Source organism: Mandrillus leucophaeus, unplaced genomic scaffold (genome assembly GCF_000951045.1).
Source record: "Mandrillus leucophaeus isolate KB7577 unplaced genomic scaffold, Mleu.le_1.0 Scaffold257, whole genome shotgun sequence".
NCBI lineage: Eukaryota > Metazoa > Chordata > Mammalia > Primates > Cercopithecidae > Mandrillus > Mandrillus leucophaeus.
The window spans coordinates 753,577-773,429 of record NW_012102665.1 but is presented as its reverse complement, the minus strand read 5'-3'; the positions used below and the strand labels follow the sequence as shown (position 1 = coordinate 773,429).

General features: G+C 42.8%; 1 protein-coding gene across 1 annotated transcript in view; it reads right to left on the bottom strand.

Moving 5' to 3' along the window:
• Positions 1–19,540, bottom strand: part of RAB31 (RAB31, member RAS oncogene family) — a 90,493-nt gene extending 70,953 nt beyond the window's left edge. The window contains exons 1-3 of the mRNA XM_011983929.1: positions 19,405–19,540; positions 17,262–17,439; positions 1,151–1,232 (exon numbers count right to left, since the gene is read on the bottom strand). Of these exons, the coding sequence (XP_011839319.1) occupies positions 1,151–1,232; positions 17,262–17,439; positions 19,405–19,540 (396 nt within the window). The remainder of the gene's footprint in view (positions 1–1,150; positions 1,233–17,261; positions 17,440–19,404) is intronic.
• Positions 19,541–19,853: the final 313 nt, after the last annotated feature.

Genomic DNA, 19,853 nt, shown 5'->3' with positions numbered 1-19,853 from the left:
TAAGCCACCACGTCTGGCCTCAACTTTTATATTATGACTGACACCTGCAATCCCAGCACTTTGGGAGGCCAAGGTGGGAGGATCACTTGATGCCAGGAGTTCAAGACGAGCTTGGGCAATATAGTGAGATCCCCGGCTTTACAAAAGAAAAAAAAATCAGCCAGGTGCAGTGGCTTGTGCCTGTAGTCCCAGATACTCAGGAGCTGAGGCAGGAGGGTCCCTTGAGCCCAGGAGGTCAAGGGTGCAGTGAGCCATAATTGTGCCACTGCACTCCAGCCTGGGAGACACAGCAAGACACAGCAACTTTTATAATATACGCTCTAGTTATTATGAAGTATCCTGTAATAGACACTGTGTTAGTATTCATTAATTCCCTTTTCTGAGTCTAAAGTCATGACCTTCTAAAATATATAGTCTTCTCCGTAAGTATTTTCAGCAAATAAAGACAATTAGGAGTAGAAGAGAAGTCATCCACTGTTTTGATAACCCAGCATCCATTGATCCATTTTTCCAGTAAGAGACCCCAGGTTTTCCTTGGGGCGCTAAGCCCACCTGACTTCCAGACAACCTGGTTCAGGTGGGGCTGACACCAGCCCTTGCCTCTGAGGGTCAGTGTACTGCCAGGTCCCACCAGTAGGGGCACCAAACCCCCCAGAACACTGTACCACCTGACGTTGAGGAATGGGCATGGGGCCCGAGGCAGGCCACTGAGAACGCAGAGACACTAAGATGTATGTTCCCACTTGCAGAAGAGGTGCATGCTCACCCGGTAGTTGCTAAAAAGGCTGAAGGTAGGTGTAGGGATGCTGTTGGGGCCATCCTTGCCACCCTTGAGGCAAGAAGGGAGGGTGAGTCTGCCTAAAAATGAATCAAATCAAGAGTGCAACCACAATTGCACTAAATGGAAAGAAACAGCAATAAAGAGAAATAGGCTCCTCTCATACACATTTGGGGGACCTGAACTCAGTCCCGCCTCACCCTAGGTACCCCCTTAGACTTTTCACATAGCTCATGAGTGCATTTCATTTTTGCTTACATCATTTCAAGCTAGGTTTCTGTCGCCTGCAACCAAGAGTCTTGTCTAATGAAACAAACCTTCAGAAGCTGATCTTATTTCCACTGGAAAGCCCAAAACACAGCGTATACTCACCCGCTCCTGACCAGCAGTGTCCCAGATGAGGAACTTGTGAAGTTCATTTCCACAAGGCACAGTTTTGGTCATAAAAGATGCCCTGAAAAAGAGAGTCAACATCTCCACATTACTGCATTGTTTCTTCACAAAGATTCACAAGTCAAACAAGTTAAATGCTACACCTTAGCAGGACCCCAAAAAGCCCTGGTCCTTGGGAACCACTTAGAGGAGAAAAGGGCTAGAAGATTCATGACACCCAGAAGAAAATATTCTGCATTTTCTGTTAGTTCAACTGGGGGTTTTGAAACAAAACAAAACAAAGGAGGCATTCAAAAGACCGTGTTTCTGGTCAGGTGCGGTGGTTCACGCCTGTAATCCTAGCACTTTGGGAGGCCAAGGTGGGCAGATTACAAGGTCAGGAGTTCGAGACCAGCCTGGCCAATATGATGAAATCCTGTTTGTACTAAAAACAAAAAAAATTAGCCAGGCATGGTGGCGGCATAGTGGCAGGCACCTGTAATCCCAGCTACTCGGGAGGCTAAGGCAGGAGAATCGCTTGAAACCGGGAGGTGGAGGTTGCAGTGAGCCAAGATCGCACCATGGCACTCCAACCCAGATGACAGTATGAGACTTTGTCACACACACACACAAAAAAATATATATATATAAAATAAAACTTAAAAATACAAAAATTAGCGGGCGTGGTGGCAGGTGCCTGTAGTCTCAGCTACTTGGGAGGCTGAGGCAGGAGAATCACTTGAACTCAGCAAGCGGAGGCTGCAGTGAGCCAAAATCACACCACTGCACTCCAGCCTGGGTGACAGAGCAAGACTCCATCTCAAAAAAAAAAAAAGAAAGAAAGAAAGACTGTGTTTCTAAAACCAGTTAGCTTCAATTATTAAAATACAAAAAAAAAAAAAAAAAAAGAAAGACTGTGTTTCTAAAACCAGTTAGCTTCAATTATTAAAATACCCCCAGATCTCAGGAAAGAATACAACCTTGGATTTTAATAACTTATTACAATACTCAATAGTGAAAATAGCAGCTGGTATGTTGGCATGTTATGGTTTTGGTCTTACAACGGCACCACACACACAAAAAAGTTGCCTTACTTATTTACTATGTCTGGGTGACACAGCGAGACCCTGTATCCCCTACCCCCCAAAAAAAGATACTTTAAGAACAATTGAAGAATTTTAAATTCACACTATATGCAAGATATTATCATTGATTCAAATTAATTTTGGATATGAATCCAACACCAGTAGCAACTAATAGAATACTACATCTAAGTCCCAACCTGCTTACATAAATTCAAGGACGAAGATTGGCAGCCTAACACATATTTATGTTTTCTCTACAAAAAAGGAAGGATTATTTTTCCTCCCTTCTGAGTCCAAAAAGAAAGGACGTTAAAGCCTCAGTAGATCATGAAACGCTTACTATTTTCTTTTTCTTACTATTTCCTTTAAAAAAGCATTTTCTTTGTGCTCATGAAGGGTATAAAAATACTAGGAATGTTCAATAGCCTTGACTTTTATGAGAGAAAGTTTCCTATTCATTAAAAAACAGCAAGCATCCCCAGGAGTGGGACAACCTGGTAGGAGAGCCTCCTGAAGTGATGGAATAAGAAGTAGATACATCACCTAGACAGCATTCTGGCCACAAATGCTTAGTCTGAATTTAATTGTAAGAAAACAATCAGGCAAATGTAGAATGTGAAACATTTTGCAAGACAAGCTGGCCTGAATGCTTCAAATAAGTCAATGTCATGAGAAGCAAACCAGAAAAATACAGGGAGATTCTTCCAGAATCTAGATTGAGAGAAAAGAGATAAAATCACCAAATGCAGTATATGAACCCTGGCTGGACCCCAGATTAGGGGGAAAACAGCTTTAAAATATATTTGGCCAGGTGTGGTGGCTCTTTTTTCTGTAATCCTAGCCCTTTAGGAAGCTGAAGCAGGAGGATGGCTTGAGGCCAAGATTTTGAGACCAGCTTGGGCAACAGAGCAAGACTCCTTCTTTACAAAAAAAAAAAATTATTTTTAAATCAGCTGAGCATTATCGCACAAGCCTGTAGTTCTGGCAGCTCAAAAGACTGAGGCAGAAGAACAGCTTGAACCCAGGAGTTTGAGGCTGGTAGTGAAGCGCCAAGACTGCCCCAGTGCACTGCAGTCTGGGTGACACAGTGAGACCCTGTACCCCCCACCCACTCCAAAAAAGATATTTTAAGAACAATTGAAAAATTTTAAATTCACACTATATGCAAGATATTATCATTGATTCAAATTAATTTTCTAGGTATCATCATGGCGTCCTCATTATGTTCTTATTCTTAGGAGATGGACCTCGGGGCTTTAGAGGTAAAGAGTCAGGGATTCTTTCCCTTACTTTTGTATAGTCCAGCCTGGTCCACTAGGATTCATCATAGTAATATTTCCTCAGCCTCTAAATCCTCTAAGAATAAGAAGCCAATTACAGAAGTCCCAAGTAGAAAAGTCTACTGCAAGTCCCACACTATCCCCACAAAAACCAAAGGCTTGTTAGAGAGTTCTAATTACCAACCCACAGTTGCACTAAATAGAAATTCTAAGTATTCTAAGTGATAAGATCCAATATTATCAAAACCACATCTATTCCTTCATTTCTTTAAAAGTGTTTAAAATGTATATCCAGACTACTGAGAAGAACTAATATATTCCAAAAATGTTAATATCTTTATTACTTTTCCCATTTTAAAAGCAACATATGCATTTCATAAAAAAGAAATTCAAAAAACAAAAAGGAAATAAAAACCAATCATATTTCACCACCCAGCCATAGTCACTGCTAATAAATTGGTGTATGTCCTTCCCAATTATTTTTATACAGCTTTTAAAATGGGATTATTCATTCTTTTTTTTCCTTTTATTTTTAGTTGATACACAATAATTACGCATCTTATGGGATACAGAGTGATACGTACATACATGTATGCAATGTGTAATGATCAAATCAAGATAATTAGCATATTCATCACCTTGAACATTTATCATTTCTTGGTGTTGTGAACATCCAAAATCCTCTCTTCTAGCTTTTCGAAAATATACACTAAATTATTGTTAGCCTTATTCATCCTACAGAACACTAGAATATTTTCCTCCCATCTAGCTGTAACTTTGTAACTGTTAACCAACCTCTCCCTACCCTTCCCAGCTTCTAATAACTACAATTCTATTCTACTTCTATGAGCTCTTTTCTTTTTAGCTCTTGCACATAAGTGAGAACATGTAGTATTTATCTTTCCATGTCTGGATTATTTCACTTAATGCAATGTCCTCCGGGCTCATCTGTGTTGACATGAACAACAGGATTTCGTTCTTTTTTTATGGCTGAATGTATTCTAACGTGTATATATACCACATTTTCTTTACCCATGAATTCGTTTTGTTTTGTTTTGTTTTGTTTATTTGAGACAGGGTCTCACTCTGCCTACCAGGCTGGAGTGCAGTGGCGCAGTCTCAGCTCACTGCAACCTCCATCTCCTGGGTTCATGCGATTCTCCTGCCTCAGCCTCCCAAGTAGCTGGGATTACAGGCATGTGCCACCACACCCGGCTAATTTTTGTAATTTACTTTAGTAGAGATGGGGTTCTACCATGTTGGCCAGGCTGGTCTCACACTCCTGACCTCAGATGATCCACCCTCCTTGACCTCCCAAAGTGCCGGGATTACAGGTGTGAGCCACCGCACCGGCCTCCGTTCATTTGTTGACGGACACTTGGGTTGATTTCATACCTTGGCTGTTGTGGATAGTGCAGCAATAAATTCGTGAGTGCAGGTATCCCTTTGATATACTGATTCACTCTCCTTTGCATAAATACCCAGTAGGAGAAGTGCTGGATTGTATGGCAGTTCTATTTTTAGCTGTTTTGAGAAACCTCCATACTGTCTTCCAGAATGGCTGTACTAATGTGCACAGTGTTTCATTTACCAACAGTACAAGAATTCCCTTTTCTCTTCATCGTTGCCAGCATTTGTTATTTTTTGTATTTTTAACAATAGTCATTCTAACTGGAGAGAGATGATATCTTCCTGTGGTTTCTAATTTGCATTTCCCTGATGACAGTGATGTTGAGCATTTTTCCATAAACTTGTTGGCTATTTGTATGTCTTTTTAGAAATGTCTATTCAGATTCCTTGCCCAATTTAAAACATTTTATTTGGGTTTTCTTTGCTGTTAAGTTGTTTGAGTTGCTTGTATATTCTGGATTTCCATCCCTTTTATTTCAAAGTTCAAGCTGAAAGTTATAAGCAGTAAAGTAGTCTTTTCAAGAAACTTCAAATAATTGAATAAAATATTTTATAACCTGAAGGTAACTGGCCACTGCCCAACATCCTGGTACCTTTGACAGATATCATGTCATGAGTTTTAACATATTTTGACTTGTAATTGTTCTGCAGTGTGAAATGTTGAAAGTTAACCTTGGAGAACTAAAGACTGAGTCACATTCCTCATCTGACTCCTCTGATGTTCTACAGTTTTGATCTTTGGGCGACAGCCTCAGCAGGCACATTACATTTCTGCTGTTTCATCAAAAATGCTTATTTTGATGTCTAGTGAGTGTGAAATCTGGATAAAGCCTCTGCTACATACGTTACAGTTATATGATTTTTCTTTAGTATGGACTCTCTGATGTCAATTAATGCTTGAACTCATGATGAAAGGTTTGCCATACTCATTGCATTTGTAAGGATTCTCCCAAGAATGAATTATTGGATGTTGTGGGAGAAGTGAATTGTGCATGAAGACCTTGCCACACTCATTTTATTTGGAAGGTTTCTCTCCAGTATGGATCACCTGATGGTAAGTGCTGACTGCACACTGAAGGCTTTGCCACACTCCAGTGACACTGTGTGGAATATTTCTCTCGTATTACTTTTCCCTTTGGGGGATAATTCCTTGATTGCACATATAGGAAAGATATCCCTCCGAGAGAAGGAAGCAGAGAGTTCCCAGAAGCCAGATGTGTCGGGGATAACTCTCTTGAACCATGTTTTTCCTCTGCTCTCACAGCACAACCATCAACACAGAAGAGGACTTCTATGACCAAATCTGTGGGGGGTTCTACCACCACCAGCAGCAGATACCAGCTAGGTGTCCTCCAATTCAATTCTGACACTCTCTCCCTGGAGACACTGTCAGATCCCACATGTTGAGGGCTCAGTACCCAAGACTGCTCCTCCACGGACACCAGTCCCAAGTCCGGGCCTCTAGAACTTCTGATCGACGGGTTTCAGGTTGGGGTTCCCATCGACCCCTCTTTGGGTTCGATTAATCTTCTTCAGCGGCTCACAGAACCCAAGGAAACACTTACTTATAGTGACCAGTTTCTCATAAAGGATATTGCAAAGGATACAGATGAAGAGATGCTTAGGGCAAGGTAAGCAGACAGGGGCACAGAGCTGCCACGCACTCCCTGGGCGCCACTCTCCAGAAACCTCAGCTCTTCAGAAGTGCCCTGAACACATTTCTTTTGAGTTTTTATGGAGGCTTCATTACATTTTCTTTTCTTTCTTCTCTTTCTTTCTTTTCTTTTCTTTCTTTCTTTTCTTTTCTTTGATAGAGGCTTCATTACATAGGCATTCTCCTTCCCTTCCTTCCTTTCTCTCTCTCTCTCTCTCTCTCTCTCTCTCTCTGACAGAGTCTGACTCTGTCGCCCAGGCTAGAGTGCAGTCGCATGATCTCGGCTCACTGCAACTGGCAAGCGATTCTCCTGCCTCAGCCTCCCGAGTAGCTGGGATTACAGGGAGGCACCACCACACCCGGCTAATTTTTGTAATTTTAGTAGACAAGGGGTTTCACCATGTTGGTCAGGCTGGCCTCGAACCCCTAACTTCAGGTGATCCACCCACCTCGGCCTCCCAAAGTGTTGGGATTACAGGCGTGAGACACTGTACCCGGCCTACAGAGGCATTCTTAACAATCTTGCAGAAACGTGATCGGACAGAAAGTGCATGATCAAAACCCAGCAAGGCCTGTGTGTTCAGGTTCTTCTTGGCCGCTCTGTGTAGTATTCCTTCCTCTAGAGGGTGGGGCAGGACTCTCTCTGGAAGGACCCGCGATCAGATTAGAGTCCTGCCTTGGGCTGGTAAAAGGAGGACAGAAGTTCAGACATCAATTCTGTTTTCTGAGGCCTAAAGTGCCCCAAGATTATAACAAGGGCTTGGGAGTTAGGAGCCAGGAACCATAGGTAAAAGCCTATATATATGCAAATATGACATATATATCATGACACCCTAGCAGACGAAAGCTGTCCACCATGATAAGATCTCCGCATGTGTTTCTGTTTGAGCTGCAGCACCACTCTCATCACACCTTTGATAAGTTCCCACTCTCGGCTTTCCTGCTATTTTCACTTGACTCTCCACCGTCCAGGGGTCTTTCCCTTGCTCCATCATGAAGATAATATTTGGGTTAGGAAGAGAATTTCCTGCCATGGAGACCAGGTTCCTGTGGCTCTCCAACATCACGTCCCTGTATAAAGGATGCTGTGCAGGGTCCAAGCATTCCCACTCACCCTCAGAGAATCTTACAGCCACACCCCTGAAAGTCCAGCAGCCCTGAGTAAGAGCTGTTCCTGACTCTTTTTCTTCCTCCTCTTCCAGGCTTCTTCCCAAGTAACACTGGTCTTCATGTCAATCACACTGCAGTGTGACCCCCCCACCGCAGTGTGACCCCCCTCCATGTGATCTGCTTCTGAGTTTGCAGGACAATCTATTTTAACATAACTTTTACTCTGAAAATTCATCATACTCTATCTAAATTTTGCTTTTCCTCAACTTTATATGTCCTGGAAATCTTTCCATTTCTATAAATATAGATCAATATCATCTAAAATTGGCTGGGCACAGTGGCTCACAGCTGTAATCCCAGCACTTTGGGAGGTTGAGGCGGGCAGATCACTTGAGGTCAGGAATTCAAGACCAGCCTGCCCAACATGGCAAAACACTGTCTACTAAAAATACAAAAATGGCCCAGGTGAGGTGGTGCGTGCCTATGATCCCAGCTATGTGGGGGACTGAGGCAGGAGAATCGCTTGAACCTAGGAGTCAGAGATTACAGTGAGCTGACATTATACCACTGTATTCCAGCCTGAGTGACAGAGCAAGACTGTCTCAAAAAAAAAAAAAAAAAAAAAAAAATCATCTAAAATGTTTCCATTTCTATGCATATAGATCAATATCATCTAAAATGTCTGAAGATCATACATCATGTTATAGAATTATTCGATACCCTAACGATGGCCATTTTGGTTACCTATTGTTCACTATTACAACGATTCAGTGAATATCCTTATACTTACATCTTTGTGTCCCTGCATAACTATATCCTAAGACTTAGTTTTTAAAAAGTAGAGCTGAGGATGGTGGCTCACACCTGTAATCCCAGCATTTTGGGAGGCCAAGGTGGGAGGATCACTTGAGGCCAGGAGTTCAAGACCAGCCTGGGCAACATAGCAAGACCCCTGGCTCTACAAAAGAAAAAAAAATCAACCAGGTACAGTGGCTTTTGCCTGTGGTCCCAGCTACTCAGGAAGCTGATGCAGGAGGATCCCTTGAGCCCAGGAGGTCAAGGGTACAGTGAGCCATGATCGTGCCACTGCACTCCAGCCCGGGTGACACAGCAAGACTCTGTCTCTAAAAATATATAAATAAATAAATAAAATAAAAGTAGATACACCCAACTTTTGCTACCTGTGCCAAACTTAGATTGTACCAACCTACCTGTCCATAGTGGTGTACGAGATGGCCTTTTCCTCAACCATTATTACTCTTTCAAATTTCTTTCAATGTATTAGATAGAAAATATTTCATTCTTGTATTCATTATGCTTATCACAAGTTTAAACATCATTTTAACATTTATTGTTCACTTGTACTTTTCTTTGTAAAGGAATTTTTCTCGAGTTCATGACCTTGGCCCACTTTTCAACTGAGGTATTCAGCCTCTTCTTATTCATTTTTTGAGTAGTTTCCACTAACCTTTTGTAGTAATATATTTTAAATAATATTTTTCCAGTTTAACATTTGCCCTTTAACTTTGTTCATTTTTTTCATAAACTCATTTAAAAATTTTACTAGACAACTCTATCAACATTTTGTTTTTGTGTGTTTTGTTTTTGTTTTCACTTCTGATGTTAGTCAGATTTTCATTTATTCTTCAATATATTCTAGGTGCTGGGAGAAATAATACAGCAACCCTACTAGCCTTAAAAAGTTCTCCTTAGGGTTAGAAAACTAAGTTCATGCCTTTAAAATGTTAGAAACAAATATTAAATATCTGGTCCAACCCCTTCACAGGGCAGGTAAAGGGGGGAAACCCAAATCCCAGAAGACGGCCCAGTTCCTGGTGAAAGAAGAATGTAGTGGCATAACCAGGAAGAGGATGCAGAGGCCCTCACTGCCAGACTCAATTAAACAGCCCGTAAAGCCCCTCAGTTTCCTGGTCTGTGAAATGGGGCCAATACCTACTCTGCATTAAACAGAGGTGTTCGCAGGGACAAAGAGGGAAACGGATACCTGTGAAATTCCCCTAGGTTCACAGTGAGCTGTGAGGAGCAACTTTAATAACAGTAGGAAGGCACACCTCACACACACACATCCCTCTGTGCTCCCGCTCTCTCGCCACTCGGAGAAAGACTCTCAGTATCTGAAATGAGGACCATGACAATCGTTGCTTTTTTTTGGTTGACTGAGGTTTGTTGTTGGTTTTTAAGCCTTCGCTAGCTTTTGATCTTAAGAACCTCATCCAGCCTAGGCAACAACAAGGGGAGACTTCATCTCCACAAAAATAAAAATTTAATTAAAAACAAAAATTTAAAAATAGCCAGGTGTGGTGGCTCACACCCGTGGTCCCAGCTACTCAGGAGGCTAAGGTGGGAGGATCGCTTGAGCCTGGGAGGTGGAGGCTAGAGTGAGCCATGATTGCGCCACTGTACTCCAGCCTGGGTGACAGAGCAAGATCCTGTCTCAACCAAACAAACAAACAAGAACCTCAGGCATCTTTTCTTCTGTGTAGGTCACCCTCCGAAGTGGTGGAGGAGGTGCACTGGCCCTGCTAAACTGACTTCATTATCTGTGGAAACCAAAATCTGGCAGAGAAGTAACACAATTTCCTTACAAAAGTTGAAATGAAAAGGGAGACACACACACACACACACACACACTCAAGATGTCAATGCAATCTGCTTGAAGAGCAGAGCCAAGGTTTTCCAGTGTGAGTCAGAGAGGCCATAAAAATTAACTCTTTTAATGCTGAAGCAATGGCATTTTACAGCCCACGGCCTTTCACCAATGCTCACGCGATTCCAGTGGAAGAAGCAGGGTGGGCTTTGAGAGTGGACTCACTTGGTGTGAGCCATGAGTGGGCTGTTCACGGGCTGTGTGCACCTAGGCAAGTCCCCTAACCGCCCTGGGCCTGGGGGCGGCCAGCAGGGTTACTGCCAAGAAGGCAGTGCCGGGACCAGGAACTGACATGTCTACGGACCAGGCAGGACATATAAATGAGTGAAGCGGGCTAGGTGTGAATGTTAATACTGATGAACATAATAGTAACAACGCCTAGCGGGAATGGCGTGAAGCCGGGAGGCCTGGCCACCCATGCAGAGCGGTACCAGCTGGCTCCCACTACATGGGGATGGGCACCAGGGCTCCAAACCCACTGATTTTTCAAGAGAAACTAGGAATGCAAGTTTATTACGCGCAAGTCTCCTGATTCTTCACTCTTGGCTTAAAGTCTTTACAGCACTGTGAAGGCTGAACAAATCAAATCTATTAATATAAGCCAGTTCCTCAGCCCACCGAATCTACCAGCTTTTGGAAAAGCGCTCAAATGTTTTAAAAGTGCTCCATTGATGCCACCTTCCAGGAAAACTGCATATGTCACTTAGAAATTGTTCCCACTAGCTTTATTTTTCTGCAACTAGTGTTTGAAAATATTTTCTCAAAATTCCAGAGGAAAATTTTCATCAGTTTTTAAATCAAGAAGTTAAATTATATCAAGAAGACAATACATAAGGGTGGAGGGGCTGAGCCTAACATTGACTCCAGAGGAAAAGCAAGGGATGAAGTAGAAAGCGAACAGGGCCGGGCGCAGTGGCTTGCGCCTGTAAACTCCTTCGGGAGGCCAAGGTGGGCGGATCACCTGAGGTCATGAGCTTGAGACCAGCCTGCCCAACACGGTGAAACCCTGTCTCTACTAAAAATACAAAAAATAGCCAGGCATGGTGGCGAGCACCCGTAGTCCCAGCTACTTGGGAGGCTGAGGCATGAGAATTGCTTGAACCTGGGAGATAAAGGTTGCAGTGAGCCAAGATCGCGTCACTGCGCTCCAGCCTGGGCGACAGAGAAGACTCTGTCTCAAAAAAAAAAAAAAAAAGAAAGAAAGAAAGAAAAAAGAACAGCTCACAATACCATGCGGTCGTCACGTAAAATTGTGTTAACAAAGAAACATTAAGCTATGAGAAAATGCTAATGTTTGAAGTTTAGAGGAAAAGAATAGAATTCAAAATCATACAAACTTTCACAATTTTATAAGGTTAAAAATTGTTTAAAAAAAAGATCTCTCTCTCTCTCTCTCTCTCTCTCTCTCTCTAAAGCTGGTACAGAGATAACCTTTCCGAAAAACAATTTGGCAGTATCCATTGAGAGCCTTAAGTATATTTTTATTCTTGGACTAAATTATTCCATTGCTAAGAGTTTAACCTAAAGAAATATCAGCAGTATAAACGGGTATCTATGCCCAGCGAGGTACATCATAACATTATTTATTTATGTGTTGTTTTGTTTTGTTTTTTGAGACAGAGTCTCACTCGGTCACCCAGGTTGGAGTGCAATGGCACAATCTCGTCTCACTGCAACCTTTGCCTCCTGGGTTCAAGTGACTTTCCTGCCTCAGCCTCCCAAGGTAGCTGGGACTGCAGGCGTGCACTACCATGCCTGGCTAATTTTGCATTTTTATTAGAGATGGGGTTTCACCATGTTGTCCAGGCTGGTCTTGAACTCCTGACTTCAGGTGATCCACCTGCCTTGGCCTCCCAAAGTGCTGGGATTACAGGCATGAGCCACCATGTCTAGCCTCATAACATTATTTATAAAAGTACAAAAGTATTTAAACAACCTAAATGCCTGAAGTGAAAAATACAACCATTAAAAATTGTTTTTAAAGACTATTTAATGGCATGAAATTCACAAAATGATGTTGAATAAATAACGCATACACACTCTTATACAGGAAAAGGGCTGGAAGCAAATAACAAAGTGTTTACAGGAGTTACCTCTAAGAGGTAGATTATGGGTTTTTAAAATATTTTTCCTTATGATTTTTTTCATTCTCAGTTGTTTATGATGAGTATATAATACCTGTATAATCAGAAAAAATACTTTCAACACGTTTTTGAAGATTATGTGACACTGTAAAGAATGTTCAAAATACATTAAGTAGAACACAGAGTAAAAAAAACCGTATGTACCCTAAGATTCCTAGTTTCATGAATTTTGTGTTCTTCGAGTTTTTTAGAGTGAACATGAACTTTTTTTTTTGGAACAGTATTTCACGCTGTTGCCCTGGCTGGAGTAGAGTGGCACCGTCCTGGCTCACTGCAGCCCCGATCTCCAGGTCTCAGGGGATCCTCCTGCCTCAGCCTCCCAAGTAGCTAGGACTCCAGGCACATGCCACTACACCCAGTTAGTTTTTGTATTTTTTTGCAGAGACCAAGTTTCACCCTGTTGCCCAGGCTGGTCTTGAACTCCTGGACTCAAATGATCCACCCACGTCAGCCTTCCAAAGTGCTGGGATTATAGGCAGGAGCCACCACACCCCGTCGAACATGAACTTTTATAATCAAAACAATTAGATTTTAATCTCGTCTGTGTCACAATTAAAGTTGAGTCACCTGTCTAAGCCCCTATTGCACAACTGCCTGCTTCTATTGAGGTCCCTTTGGTTGCAAGACTCGGAAACCCAACCAGCCTGGCTTAAGCCCAAAGGAGGGGTGAGGTGAGGATTGCAACATTCAGCAAATACAAATACAGGATGCCAGTTCAATTTGATTTTCAGATAAAGAACTAATAAATTTTTAGTATACACATGTCCCAAATATTGCACGGGGCATACTTGTATTATACCCTAATTGTTTACAAGTTAAGAGTCATCACTTGGCAGCCTGACTCAGTTTCCCAGAGGCTGGCAGTCAGCCATGAAAAAGAATAAGGAGGACCTAAGTGAACTGGGAATGTATGTTGTGGCTTGTTAGGTAAAGTGTGATACGTTTTCATTTTTAGAAATTATCTACTTGTGTACCTGCATGTCCACAGAAAGTACTTAGAAGAAATATGTTAAACATGCACTTTGGACTCTAAATATTGGTTATGTAAATTGAAGAATGTGGGATTGAAGGGCTAGCAAAATCCTCTGACTTCACTTTCTATTTTATGTATTTCTGTATAGTATAAATTTGTTCATAATGTTTAAAACTAAGACATAGTGTTTAAACTAATAAGTTTTTTAGAGCACTTTTAGTTTACAGGAGAAACTAAGCAGAAAGTGTAGAGAGTTTCCATAGACCGTTGACCCTTGAACATGGGTTTGAATGGCATGGGCCCACTTCTAAGTCGATCTCTTCTGCCTCTCCCACCCTCATGACAGCAAGACCAACCCCTCCTCTTCCTGCTCCTCCTCAGCTGACTCAATGTGAAGACAATGAGGATAAAGACCTTTATGATGGTCCATTTCCACTTAATGAATAGTAAATATATTTTCTCTTATGATTTTCTTAGTAATGTTTTCTTTTATCTAGCTTACTTTATTGTAAGAATGCAGTATATAATACATATCACATACAAAATACGCGTGAATTGACTGTTCTCCATAAGGCTTCAGGTCAATGGTCGGGTATTAGCAGGTAAATTTTGGGGGAGTCAAAAGTTATACATAGGGCTGGGCACAGTGGCTCACACCTGTAATCCCAGCACTTTGGGAGGCCAAGGCGGGTGGATCACCTGAGGTCAGGAGTTGGTGAAACCCTGTCCCTACTAAAAATACACAAATTAGCTGGGCATGGTGGCATGCACCTGTAATTCCAGCTACTCGGGAGGCTGAGGCAGAAGAATCGCTTGAACTCGAGAGGCGGAGGTTGCAGTGAGCCGAGACTGTGCCACTGCACTCCAGCCTGGGTGACAGAGCCAGACTTTTGAGCCAAGTACCGTTTCAAAAAAAAAAGTTATAGGTGGTTTTTCAACCATTCAGGGGTCAGCACCCTTAATCCCCGAGTTGTTCAAGGGTCAATTGTAATACACAAGGTTTTTAAAACTCCAAACCACCGAAATGCATTTACCACACAAAACACTGTCAACTGTGTTTGTCTCCAAAATGGTACCAGCAATCCATCCCCCCCACTCCCTCCAGGCACACATGGGTCCTCCCACCACAAGGCGGCCTGTGTCTCCTGCCCCTTTAATCTGGGCTGGCACAGCAACTTTCTTTGACCAAGAGATTATGACCAAAATTACGTAACCACCCTATTTATGATGCCTATACCTCTGCTTAACACCTAGAAGCTTGTCATTTTTATGTACTGCCCATAATTTGTGGTATGAGTATGCACTGTCTTTTTACTTTAAAAAACGTCATGACAAAAGAAATTTATTTTAAAAAATTTTTAAACAAAAGTTTAGAAAGTAGAAGGCACAAATCTCTCCTCCATCTTCTGGAACCATACTTCACAGTTAATCACTCTTCTCAGTTCTGCTTTTTATTATTAAAAACACACACATACAGACACAAAGTGAAAAATAAGAGAGACAGAAAAAAAAGTACATTCCAGAGTGTACAGAGCAGAGTGGAAAGAATTTCTTCCATAAAAAGTATACCTATCATACAAGCACCTATGTTGGGAGACAATTCTTTATGGTCTCTCACACCGTGTACATCTTGCAAGTAAACACGTTTTTCTGGATTGTGTTTTCAAGGATGCTTGTACACGTTGAGTACCCCTTATCCAAAATGTTTGGTACCAGAAGTATTTCGAATTTTGGATTGATTTATTTATTTGAGATGGAGTCTCGCTCTGTTGCCCAGGCTGGAGTGCAGTGGTACAATCTCAGCAACCACCACTTTCTCTTGCCTCAGCCTCCCGAGTAGCTGGGACTATAGGCGCGCGCCACCACATCTGGCTAATTTTTGTATTTTTAGTAGAGACGGGGTTTCACCATGTTGGCCAGGCTAGTCTTGAACTTCTGACCTCATGTGATCTGACCACCTAGGCCTCCCAAAGAGGTAGAATTACAGGCATGAACCACCGCTCCTGGCTGGATATACAGATTTTTAATTTTGCAATAATTGCATTATACTTACCTAGTTGAGCATCCCAAAACTGAAATTCCAAAATCTGAAATATCCCAATGAGCATTTTGAGTATCACCTTTGAGCGTCATGTTGGCACTCAAAAGTTTCAGATTTGGGAGCATTCTGGGTTTCAGGTTTTTGGATTAGGGATGATCAACCTGCACAGCAAGCACCCTTGGAGGGGAAGAGTCTCTTTCTCTAGCTGAGGACAGACGTGCTCACTGCCCTATGTAGAAGATTTGGGTTCCTTCAGCTTGGGGTTCCTCTCCCGTCACACAACCTCCTGCATGTGAGGTCTCTGACTCTAATGTCACCCTATGGAAATTTGGACCGGGGGAACCAATGCAAAATGCGAATACTCTGGCTATGGCTATTGCCTCTGTCTCTGCCCCGGGGGGCTTCTGTCTTCTGCCAGCATCCCTGAAACGGAGTCAGGCTAACACGTCACAACTGTTAACTTGTTAACAAGTTGCAGGCTGCAATTAGGGTAAAATGTCAGACCCTTCCTAATTCTTGATATTTTCATGAGTATGTTTCTTTAAGTCATTTTTAAACTACAAAATGTGGGTGTTCTCAGCTACACAGTTCCAACCACTGGCCTATCAGCCAAGTACTCTTGAGCATCTATTTATTCCCCGCCATGATTTTTCTCCACTTCTGATACCATCTCCCGTTCTCAACAATCCTACGGGTTTCCCAAAACATACAGACAGACAGACATTGCCTGCAAAGACTTGATATTCTCAGGGTGAAAAATAAGCAGAGGCCAAGTTCTAAGAGTGAAAAAGCAGGCACTTCCCAAACAGCAGAGCCAAAGCACATGCTGCCAAAGAGCCCACTGGAAAGGGGAGATGTACAGGAAAACACTTTTGCACCCCAGCTCAGGAGAATTTAACAATGCACTTCCACCCCTCCCCACACATGAGAGTGGAAATGCTGGCATTAGGTAATTCCAGAAAAGGGGCTGGGCACAGCGACCCATGCCTGTAATCGCAACACTTTGGGAAGCGAGGCAGGTGGATTGCTTTCAGTCAGGAGTTCAAGACCAGCCTCACCAACATGGTGAAACCCCATCTCTACTAAAAATACAAAAAAAAGTAGCCAGGTGTGGTGGCGCACACCTGTAATCCCAGCTACTCAGGAGGCTGAGGCAGGAGAATCCACCCTGGAGGTGGAGGTTGCAGTGAGCCAAGATCACCCCATTGCACTCCAGTCTGGGCAATGTGACAGAGCAACACTCAGTCTCAAGAAAAAAAAAAAAAAGATAATTCCAGAAAAGGAAAGTCAATCTGCTCCACAGACTTTCCAGACAGTGGTGAGGTATGGGTGGATGGCATGTCCAGGGTTTACCAGCAGGCAACTTAAAGCAGAACCACCAGGGGTTTGCTCTGCGTATCGTCTTCCATCTGGAAATAACGCCTACAAGATTTGCAGAATAATGCTCTTGGAGATATATATATACACAAATTATATATATATATATATAAAAATAATGCTCAAGGAAATGACTTTGGGAGGTAGCATGAGGAAGGTTGACTAGGAAAAAAAAATGACTGACAGGGACAGTAAGCCTGGGTACATACTCAGAAGTCCCTGAATTTCTGTCAGTCTACAGCTGGGATCGATTCTCACTGGCTGGGATGAAAACTGTGGCCCTGCCTGAAGGCTCAGGCACAGACAGAGTAGCCATTCTGATGCTGTGAAAGGAAGCAACGTGAAAGAGAATGACATAGAGGAACTTACCCAATAGTAGGGCTGATGTTGTGGTCAAAGTGATCCTGGACAAATCGACACACAATGCTTGATTTCCCAACCCCAGTGTCCTGGAAAAGAAGGAGGACACAACCATGAAGACGAACGGAGGCAACTCTGACCTCACAGATAACCAGAGGACAGGACTGGCTATTTCTGGTTGATGAGACTGGGAGAGGGAGTAGGGGGATATTGTCATCTATTTCTTACCAGTCTTTTCTATAATCACACTGTACTGCTTTCACAGAAAGAAAAGAAGTATGGTAAAAATAAGTTTCGGAAACATGTCTGACACGTATACAATATTTAACCAAAAACGAGCATGTTCACCTTGGATATATTTTCAGAAATTTTGAAATCTTGGTAGGGGTCTAGAGAAGAAGTACGCGAACACACCGCATTGTTTAGGCAGAAAGAATTCACTCTGTTCAAAACCTTGCATTCAAAAGACACGTAATCTGTTTCCCTAGGTATCATCCTATGCGACCTATTAATTCTAATTTCTACGTTTCTAGCATTTTCTCTTTAGAATCTGATGGTTGGGTAATAACTGCCAAAGTCTGCTTAGTTATATGTGGTCTTGTCTCAGTTCTTTCTCTCTTAAATAATTCTTTAAAGCTGATTAGGGCAAGGGTCCAATTACACAGTGGGAACTGAACGCACACATTTATATCCACCTCCTTCCAAAGCCCTTGTAAAGTGGTTTACGAAATGAAAGACACAAATTCACAAGGTCAAAGAGATAGGAAAAGAGACACCACCAGACAAGTGATATCAACAAAATCCCGGAGGACAAGCGATCCCTGAGAATCAGGAAGCTGAAACCAAACTGCTGGCAGGGAGAGAAGCCAGTAAAGAAGCAAGCCAATTCACGCCATAGAATCTCAGAAAACATCAAGCATTGGAGGGCGCGGCTGAAAACAGATCAGTTGAAAGGCCGCACAACAACACACCCTTGGAGCCCCAGGCCACACGACCAGGGTCAGAGCTTTACTCCCCAGGAAGCCTGCATGAGACCGAGCTGGGCTTGGGGACATCAGGCACAGGTAAGGGAGGGGCCAGGTGCTGTTCACCCTACGCTGGATAAGCCCACACAGAAGCAGTGAGGGCTTCCCTTTAGGTTAGAGAAAAAAAGCTCTAGAGTTCCTGATATTTGGGATCCCCTAATCAAAGGCCATGTGTGCAGCAGTTGACAAACCCCAATACAAACACAGCTTTCAACTTATATTTTTAACTTTTTCAACATAAACGCTCACTAAGAAATACCAGACATTTATATGCTCCCCTCCACACACACACACAAAAGAACAGGATGCTATTTTAAAAGATCATTCAGAGAATAAAACTAATCTCTTAGAAATTTAAAATATGGCTAGGTGTAGTGGCTGACACCTGCGGTCCCAGCATTTTGGAAGGCCAAAGCAGGATGAACACTTGAGGCCAGGAGTTCAAGACCAGCCTGGGCAACACAGCAAGACCCCTGACTACAAAAAAATGTAAAAATTAGCCAGGTGTGGTGACATGGGCATGTAGTCCCAGCTATGTGGGAGGCTGAGACAGGAAGATTGCTTGACCCCAGGAGTTCAAGGGTGCAGTGAGCTATGATTGTGCCGTTGCACTCAGCCTGGGTGACAGAGTGAGACTCTATCTCAAAAAAAAAAAAAATTAAAAATATGATGGTAGAAATTAAAATTTCAAAGAGGAGTTAGAAAATAAAGTCAGGAAGTGCCCAAGAAGTAGAAGAAAGTAGGAAAAAGCATCTGCCCTCAGTTGCTAATGGCTTCTGTTCTGAGAGAGGCAGGAAGGGCAGAGGACACAGGACCCGAGGCTTTATCAACACAGATCGCCATCGCCAACATGTTTCTACTGAAAAGATCAAGGAGGCGTTCTGAAAACTATAAACAAAGGGGAAACAAGTCATTTATCGAGGGAAGGAAAAAATCATTGATTCGGTTCTCTTACATTAAAAGAATAAATTTGAAAGCCAAAAGATCAAGGACAAAATGTTGAAATTCAGAGAAATGTGGTTTTATTCAGACACTGAAATATGAGATGGGATTTGAAATACCAGCTGGCAATCTGAATTATTTTCACTCCTTCTCAGTCCTGTGTTTGGGGGACAATTCCAGCAAACCTGGGGCAACAGGGGACTTGGCTTTTAATACTCGTCTGAAAATCCCTCTCCAGAAGGTCTCGCCTCCCAAGGAGAGCAGCCTGCGCTGACTCTGAGCCCTGACAAACACGGCACCAAAGCTGCTGTTTACCTGCATCGTGCAGATCGATGCACAGAGTTCAAAGAGGTGACGGCAGAATTAAAACATCAGCTCATGAGATGCCAATCGATGCCGCTGCTATTTCTGAGCTGCACCCCAAGTATGGATTCTGGCTCATGTTCCCTCGCAGTCCCGCAAACCACAACTCAATTCATCTCAGTTGTTCTTAAGACCCCCTGTGCAGGAGCAAATCCCTGCCAGGCTTTAGCCCACATAACCCCCAAGAAACTGGCCACTGAGGAACGGTGACAGCCTGCCCTGCCCTGCCCTTGAAGATCAGGAGAACGCCCCTTGCGGCAGGCAGCACACT